The following is an 8,703-nucleotide window of genomic DNA, read 5'->3' as shown; positions in this document are numbered from 1 at the left end:
GACTAAACTTGGCCTGAGCCAGTTTCTTTCCCCAAAGACGCCCAGGTGTCGAGTGGCCACTGGCGGCCGCTCGCTGGGTAAGGAAGTGGCACTTCTTGAGCCTTACTACTCCCCCCTTTAGATTCTCCCCAAGACGTGGCCAAGGAAGGTGCTATGTCCCCATTTCACAGAAGGGGAAAGCGCGTCTCAGAACGACTGGACGACTTGCCCAAGAGCGCACCTGGCTCCTGGGGCCGCACACAGACCGGATTCGGTCACTGGCCGCTGACAAAATCCAAAGGCAGGGCGACCGGTGGTGGGGGAACAAGGAAGGGGTTTGTTTCAGTGAGGCCAGCACCGGCGAGACGGCGGACCAGCCTCTCAGTGTCTCCGAGGGGCCAGACCAACTGCCGGGTTTAAAGGAAAATGTAGGGCGAAGGTCGGTGTGTGCCGCCAGTGCTGTCGCTGTCCGGGGGTTGGGGGCTTGCTGGCTCCGGACGGTCCTTACGGCTTGAGCGGGGGCTCGATCCCCATGCGGGGACTCAGTGCCCACACGGACTTTTGCCCAAGTTACGGGATGAGCTGGAAAGAAGAACTTCATCAGTTAGAACGTTCGAGGTCAAAACGGAGGTAGCTGGGAGGCAGCGCAGCCCCTGGGTGGTGGAAGGAGGTCTTTTTTGAACCCTGTGGGTCCACCTGCGCTGAAAGAGAACGGGGAGTGGGGGGCGGGGAGAGAAAGAGGCGCTGCGTCTGTGCGCATTTTCTGATTAGTATTTATGCATTTCTTTCCAAAGCTCTAGGAACTTTGAGTGCCCCGTAAGCAATATGGTAATTTCTTAGTGACGACGGTTATATTAGCATCTTACACAGCTCACAGCTTTTCTGCAGACAGCCTCATTTATCTTCATGGGCTTTTATTATAAAAGGTATTTACATATTATACATATTTACAATTCTTTCCCACCACCAAAACCAACAAAATTTCCACGCGCGTTGCTCATGAATTTCTTATGAACTAAAGACACTGAAATATTCACTGTTCTCCCCTCGCTTGTTCTACAGTCTTTGTTGTTGTTGTGTAATTTACCCTCTGATTAGTCTTCCCGGGGCTCATTTACACATCCATCGGCCTCATCATTTTTGCTGTTCTGAGGCATTCTTATCACTTCATCACTTCCCACTGGGAGCACGTGCTTCTGTCCTCCACTTCTTTTAGCTCAATCTCCTAAAATGCTGCTTTTCCTCAGGGTCATTCCTGCTGGGTGCCTGGCCCCGTGCCTAGTGCTGGGCCCCTGAGGATAGATTTGCGGTGAGTTCNCATAGAAACAAAGAATGCACTTTTGGGATAAAGGCCAGGCAGAGGGCTTGGCTCCCTAGTGAGTTCCACCCCGGAATCAGCCCTGGGCCCCAGGAGCAAGTCCTGAACGCCCTCACTGTCCTATTCCTTATGGGAAAAAAAGGGGCACCTGGGTGACTCAGTGCCCGACTTCGGCTCAGGTCATGATGTCACGGTTTGTGAGTCCAAGCCCTGCACTGAGCTCTCTGCTGACAGCACGGAGTCCAGAGCTGCTTCAGATTCCGTGTCTCCCTCTCTCTCTGCCCCTCCCCTGCTCATGCTCTCTCTTTGTCTCTCTCTGTAAAAAATAAACATTAAAATCTTTTTTTCTAAAGAAAAAAAAAGAAACTGGTAAAGGAGAGGGTAGTGTTTTAGGCTGAATTTCACCCCCTGCCCATTCATATGTCAAAGTCGCAACACCTAGTACTTCAGAATGTGACCGTGTTTGAAGCGTCGGCCGAGAAAGGAGGCAGAATGGAAATAAAAGGAAAGCGTTTATTTGGGGGTCTCAGAATTGCAATTTGGGGGAGGGGGCACAGATTCGGGAAGCAGCCCAGATTGTGTCCCACGAGGGAACACGAGTCGGGTTTCTGAAGACACAAGGGAATGCTTGTGTGTGTCGTTTGCAAAGGACTTTGATCCGTGTCAGCGGCAGAAAACCAGTGGTGGCTGCACATAGCTGGTCACCAAGGCTGCAGATGTCTGTGCAGAGTCCCTGGGACATTTGTGGTCTGGCCCAGTTCAGAAGTTCTACCCAATAAGCATGTGCCGGAGGACCACCTCCCTAACGGTCTCCTGGCTCCTGGTAAAACCTCCTGACATAAGGGACTCCATTTTATTTCACCTTTCACAGGAGATAAGGTCTGAAAAGAGGTAATTAAGTTAAAATGAGGTCACTAGGGTGGGTCCTAATCCAATAGGAATGGTGTCCTTTTTTTTTTTTAATGGNGTCATTTATTTAGAAAGAGAGAGCAGGGGAGGGGCAGAGAGAGAGAGAGAGAGAGAGGATCCCAAGCAGGCTCCGCGCTGCCAGCACAGAGTCCCATATGGGCTCTTGATCTTGAGAACCGTGAAATCAGGACCTGAGCCAAAATCAAGAGATGGACGCTCAACCCACTGAGCCCCCCGGGTGCCCCCACGACTGATGTCCTTCTAAGAAGGGGAGATGAGGACACAAATACAACACACACACAGGGAAGACCCTGTGAAGACACAGTGAGAAGACAGCCATCTAGGAGCCAAAGAGGGAGGCCTTGGAAGAAACCAGCCTTGTCCGCACCTTGACCTTGGACTTTGGCCTCCAGAGTTATAGTCAGAAAATGGATGTCTGTCGTTGAAGCTCCCCGGTCTGGGCTACGTCGTTATGGAAGCCCCAGCAAAAGCATTCAGGGAGTGATTGTACTGTCTGCCGACCAAATAGGCGTGTGTCACAAGGAATGACGAGTGTGGAAAATGCCTTGTAAACTATGGCGTGCCATAAAGCCGCCATGGTGTTTTATAGTTTTCACCATTGTCTGGAGCCTTCAAGGTCACTGTGCAGACATCTGTTGTTTTCACCTGTGCAGGGCTCCTTCCCCTCCTTCTAGGGTTAGCACCCCTGTTATTTGGGGAGGGACCCATCTCCCACCACTGGGGTATGTATACTCAGAGAGCCGGCCATGCCGCCCCCTTTCCAGAGCTAGGGAGGTGACCCCGGCCTGCCACTTGGTGTAACCCATCCTCCTGACCGCAGCGACTGGGTCTGGGATGGTACGTGGTCCCCGTTGGCCAGTTTCGGTCCTGGGTCCTGTGCTGGACTGGGGTCGCCACTTAGTTAACGTTTGAATTTCAGATCAGCAAGGAATAGTTTTTCAGTATACGTGTGTCCCAAGTATTTGCCAAGTCTAGTAACCCAGGCTTTTATTTTTTGCTGGCTGTGTTGGGCTAATGGCATGCATGCTGACGCTGCTGGCAGAAAGCCTTCCTGAGGGCGAAACCACATACAGGAGCCCTCGGTCAGGGGTGAAGAAGGCGGGTGCCTGATGACATCATTTAGAGCCTTGAGGCTCTAAAACCAGCCACTTTGAACGTCGGCAACTGCCTCTCCACCCAGAAGTTTTGTTAGCCAGCCGAGTCCCCTCCTTCCACGTAAGCCTGTATGACTTGGGCTTTCGTCCCCCGTGACACAGAGCGATGAGTTGTAAAACCACAATTCAGTAGTTAAGCCCATGCTTGAAATCCTGTGTTTTGCAAAGACAAGGAAGAGAAGGCTTAGCTTGAAAAGTCACGAGAAATACGTTTTTTCCTTAAACTTTATTTCTTTTGAGAGAGAAAGAGCATGAGGTGGGGAGTGGCAGAGAGCGATGGAGAGAGAGAGAAAGAGAGAGAGAGAGAATCCCAAGCAAGTTCTGTGCTGTCAGCGCAGAGCCCAACTCGCAGCTCAGTGTGAGGGACCGTGAGATCATGCCCTGAGCTAAAGTCAAGAGTCAAGGCACCTAACCAACTGAGCCACCCAGGCGCCCTGGGAAATCAGCGTGAATGGATCCAGGATCCTAGAGAGCTCTGCCTGACGAGATGCTCTGTCTTCCTTTCTCACTGCAGCGCTGGACACCGCATGGGTGGGGGCAGGCGGAGGGGACTGGCTTCTCGGCTGGAACCGCCGGTGCCCGGGTGGCTCGCGGATATCTGTCCCGGGAAGACTCGGAAACAGGCGCTTGTACTCTGCAAGTGGGATTGTCAGTGCAGTCACCTGTGTTTATGGACGGAGCAGAGACGCAGACAGACAGAGCCGGCCTCCCTGGGCCACAGGGTTGACGGACAGCTTGGGCATGTGTGAGAGAAAAGCGGCAGCAGAGGGGGTGTGGTGGCCGTGAAAACCTCGAGTCACGTCCATCAGGGGTCCAGGGCAGCCCCTTCCCCCCACCGGCCACGGACACCCATGGTTGCTCGCCAGACCGTGCTCGCAGAGGCTGGTGTGGACGGAGAGGCACCTGGCAAGCCCGGCTCCTCTCTGTGCTGTGCTTCTAGAGCTCCGGAGAGTGTGGCCTCACACCCGCCTCGCAGAGTGGAGAGCCAGCCGACCTGCTGCCACCAGGCATCCCGTCCACTTCCGAGTGCAGTGCATGTCTAAGACTGTGTAGACAGGGCGCCTTTCTCTCTTACGGACTCGCTTACCTCGTAGCCGTCCCCTGTGCCTGTCCTGCCAGGTGCCGTCAGCCACTCAGCAGAGCCCGTGCGCAGCGGGGTCATCGTCAGCGAGCATCCTGGACACGGGGGTTGGTGATGGCCACTGGATGACGTGTTTGGGGACGGAGATGACGGACTAAGAAGCCTGCCCTGTGCCAGATACTGTCCCATCCACCTGTGTCCGCCCGCCGCCCTCCCGTCCAGTCTGCTGCTGTGTTCGTGTGAGGGAAGCGTCGCGGTTGGCACGGTTGGGGTGGGGAGGCGGGGTCAGAAGGGGCCGATGGAGGGAGGCCCCCCAGCTCTAAGGACCGCTCCTAAGCTCTCTGAAAGCAGACGTGTGCCTCACCGCGGCAAGGGTTGACCTCCTTTTGCAAAACCCACCTGGTCTCAGTAAAGGACTGTGTTTCCGATGAGGGAGCGTGGGGCACTCTCAGGGCAAAGTACAGGCTGGCACAGCCCCCCCCACCCCCAACTGCCTCCACGGGTGGGATCTGTGTGATGTTCCTCAGACACTCCTGGCTGCCCAAGAACAAGAGCGTTCAAGTGCTCGCCACGGTGATGTGGGAACCTAAGGCAAACAGAAACTTACGTTCCCTTCCTGCCTACGGCCCAGTGACAAGCCCTTGAAACGGGCAGAGTGACCACCCTCTAGGAGCTCAGATGCCTTGATGATGACACTTTGTGGGGGGCAGAAGAGAACCTTAGCTTAACATTATCCTGACCCCACCCCCCTAGACACCTGTAAGTCTACTTTAATGTATAAAAATTCCTTTGAATCTTCCTTTATCTCAACTGCCCCAAGATCTGTGCTGGCAATCATGCTCCAAGCGTATGGCCCCTGGTACACATCTGAAGGGTCTCAGGACAGGTGTTATTAAACGACAATAAACGGCGTCCCCCCAGCAACAGCTAGCCCCTCCGGGTCCTGGAAACCTTGCTTCCAAAATGCCTTAGGGGCTTACTGTGTCCCTGATCCCCTCCCAACCTGAGGGTATGTCACCAATCTCTCCCCACGACCGCAGGGCAGCCCTTCCTGCCCACGGGTCCTGTTCCTGGGCTTTAATAAAATCGCCCTTTTGCACCAAAGACGTCTTCAGAAGTTCTTTCTTGGCCGTTGGCTCCGGATCACCCCACCATTGCCCCAAAACTTTGTCATTCCGACTACTAGCAAAACTCAGACCACGTTACGGAAGCCTTAAAGCTCACTCATACTGATTGACGTTGAAATCCACCTGCCTCGAATCCTCTTCCTCCAAACCGGATGTTCCCCTTAGGCCAGCAGAGGGAGAACGTGGACAGCTCAAGGTAGCCTGCACTTACCTTTCTTTCCATCGCTGGGCCCCGTAGCAGTGCGCTGATTCCACACGTTCACTAAGTATTTATTCAGGCCCTCCGTGTGTGAGGCGCCATGCTGGTAAGCGAGGACGGGACTGTGAACGTGACATGTGGCTTGCCCCGTGGCGTTTGCAGACTGAGCAGTAATCACAGCAACAGGCAGGTGATCATGGCAGGGAGTGGTGGGCAGGGAGGACTGCAGTAGGGGTGTGTGAAACGGGAATCGGACTTTTTCCAAAGGCTTCTAGAAACTTCCGGAAACAGGAACTCTGAGGTGCACCCTGAGAGATGAAGGGTGAGTGCGGGTGAGGAAGGTATGGTGTGAGTGGAGAAAGGCGCAGGTCGGGGAGCTCGGTTTTGTCCCAAGTGCGACGGCGCGCTGAACTGCGGGTGGCTAGGAGGGAGGTGTGCGTGGGCCGAGGCTGAAATGGCCCCGAGGAGGCTCAGGGACTGGCCAGCAGGCGCTCGCCGCAGACCAGCCCGGATGTGATGCCGGCTGGGACAGGGAGGGTGGGCAGTGGCCATGCGGAGAAAGAAGCCCACGCGAGCGACACTGAGGACGCAACACCAACAGGGAAGAGCACAGGAGAGTCCTCTCTTCGCGTGATGGCCTGGTTAAGTGTTCGGGCCTGCGTGGCTGCGGCCTGGCTGTAGGAGGTGCGTGAGCTCTGGGAGGACTCGGCGACACCTCTGGACACCTGCCCGCGTTGGGACCCCTCCCCCACGTGGCCTTGGCTCCACGCAGATTCCCTGGTGGGTCAGCGCCTGGGAGTGGCTCACCTGGCCCCAGCTGGACTTCCCTTGTCCTCGGGTGGGAACTTACACTTGGCTTTTATTGCTTTCGTGGCACGCCTTAGCTTTTACCTCGCGGTGACTGATCTGTGTGACCGTGCTGCCCCTGCACTGTCCCACGAACGGTCACTTATTTCTCTCCTGTGGGTTCCCGGCATGCTTGGATACAGGGCCTGCTCTGAGGCTGCTTCCTTGCCCCTCACCTGTTTTAAAGACCAGAAAAGAGTTACCCCCCTCCATACCCTTGACCTTTGGAGCCTCATTCCACAAAGCTGTACTTGGAGGTGGGCAAATTGAAGTGACTTTGGAGCCCTCTCCTCTGTAATCGCCACCTGATTAAGGACCAGGCTGTTAGGACGGTGGGTGTCCACAAGATGGCGGACTCCTTCCGCCAGTGGAGTCCAGGAGGCTCAGGGGCTCTGTAGAGGGGGAAGGAGGGGAGGAGGGAAGGAGGGCAAGGGGACTGGCTGTTTCCATTGGGCCCCCCTTGCCTGGTGGCGATGTAGACTTTCTGGGTGGGTGCCGAGTGGGGATCAGGCGAGGAGGTACGCACAGAACTTTGTACCAGGAAATGCTGGTGTCCACACAGGAGCGCTGCAGGGGAAGAGCTGAGCTGTGCTGGTCCTGGAGCAAACTGTTTACCCTCCCCCGCCCCTGAGGTTCTGGAGAAAATCAGATAGGTATGTTTAAGAGGAGCAACCACTTCTTCTAATATCAGAGCACTCGGAAAGCAAATAATAATGATACTAGCAATCAGTTGTTGAGTATTTACTGTGAGCCCAGCTGCTGCGCTTTGATGTCCTTGACACCCTAAGGTGACCGCAAAGTCTACATTTCCAGCTCGAAACTCACACCCTTTCTCCCATCCTGCAAGGCCTGGCCCTCCCAGCAATCCCTCTGCCCCAGATGGCACTGTTAGCCCGTGACTCTTCGGGTCGGTCGCCTGGGAGTGCCTTAGCTACTCACCACAAGGCTGGTGACTTAAAACAACAGAAATTCCTTCTTCCACCTTCTGGACACCAGGAGTCCAGCCAGGGGTCAGCAGGGACGTGCTCCCCACCCAAGGCTCTGAGAGACGCTTTCTGGTCTCTTCCAGCTTTCGGTGGGCCCTTGTGATCACGTGACTCCAGCCTCCCTCTGTTCACAGCGCCTTCTCTGGTACTTGTCTTCATTCTTTGGTCTCCTATTTAAAAAAAAAAAATCTTTTTTTACATTTATTTATTTTTGAGAGACAGAGAGAGGCCGAGCACAAGTGGGAGAGGGGCCGAGAGAGACAGAATCCCAAGCAAGCTCCAGGCTCTGAGCTGTCAGCACAGAGCCTGATGTGGGGCTCAAACCAACGAACCGTGAGATCATGACCTGAGCTGAAGTCAGACACCACCCAGGCGCCCCTCTTTTGTCTCTTATAAGGAGACAGATGGACTGGATTGTTGGACTTAGGACCCAGTGAGGAATCCAGGGTGATCTCACCTGTAGATCCTCAACTTAATTATACCTGCAAAGACCCTTTTCCCTAAAATAGGTCCCATTCACCTATTCCTAATGGGTTAGGACGCGGACAGATCTTTTCAGGGGTCACCATTCAATTCACTAACACTCACTGCAGAAACCTAGGTGTTATCCTGGACACCTCTTCCTCCTCCTCCCCCTGAAGCCCGCCACCGATTCCGGAGGACTTTTCTTCTCCATGCCCCTTCGTCTTCACTGCCAACACCTATCCGGGCCATCGGCATTTCTTCTCTAACCTCCTCACTGGTTTCCCTGCACCCACCACGTTGTGGACTGAACCGTGGCCCAGCTCCGCAATTCATGTATTGAAGCTCTGTCCCCCAGTGTTGATGGCTTTGGGAGATGGGGACTTTCACGAGATAAAGTTAAATGAGGTCCCAAGGATGGGGCCCTAATACAATAGTACTGACGTCCTTGTCGGAAGAGATAGCAGAGAGATCTCTCTCGGTGCAGGGACAGTGGAAAGCCACGTAAGGAACCAGTGAAAAGCTGGCCGTGCAGGAGCCAGGGAGACAGAATGCACCCCTGCTGGCGCCTTGGCCTTCCCTTCTAAGAACTGCGAGAAAATAAACTTCCGTGGACACAGC

General features: G+C 54.6%; 1 protein-coding gene across 1 annotated transcript in view; it reads right to left on the bottom strand.

Moving 5' to 3' along the window:
• TMEM220 (transmembrane protein 220) overlaps window positions 1–4,543 on the bottom strand; it is a 16,457-nt gene extending 11,914 nt beyond the window's left edge. The window contains exons 1-2 of the mRNA XM_077746722.1: window positions 4,469–4,543; window positions 3,891–4,043 (exon numbers count right to left, since the gene is read on the bottom strand). Coding sequence (XP_077602848.1) covers window positions 3,891–4,043; window positions 4,469–4,543 — 228 coding nt within the window. The remainder of the gene's footprint in view (window positions 1–3,890; window positions 4,044–4,468) is intronic.
• Between the last annotated feature and the right edge of the window lie 4,160 nt (window positions 4,544–8,703).

The sequence above is a fragment of the Crocuta crocuta genome, unplaced genomic scaffold (genome assembly GCF_008692635.1).
Source record: "Crocuta crocuta isolate KB4526 unplaced genomic scaffold, BGI_CrCroc_1.0 scaffold139, whole genome shotgun sequence".
NCBI classification, from domain to species: domain Eukaryota; kingdom Metazoa; phylum Chordata; class Mammalia; order Carnivora; family Hyaenidae; genus Crocuta; species Crocuta crocuta.
Note: the sequence above shows the minus strand (reverse complement) of the source record. Positions and strands in the feature narration are given on the sequence as shown.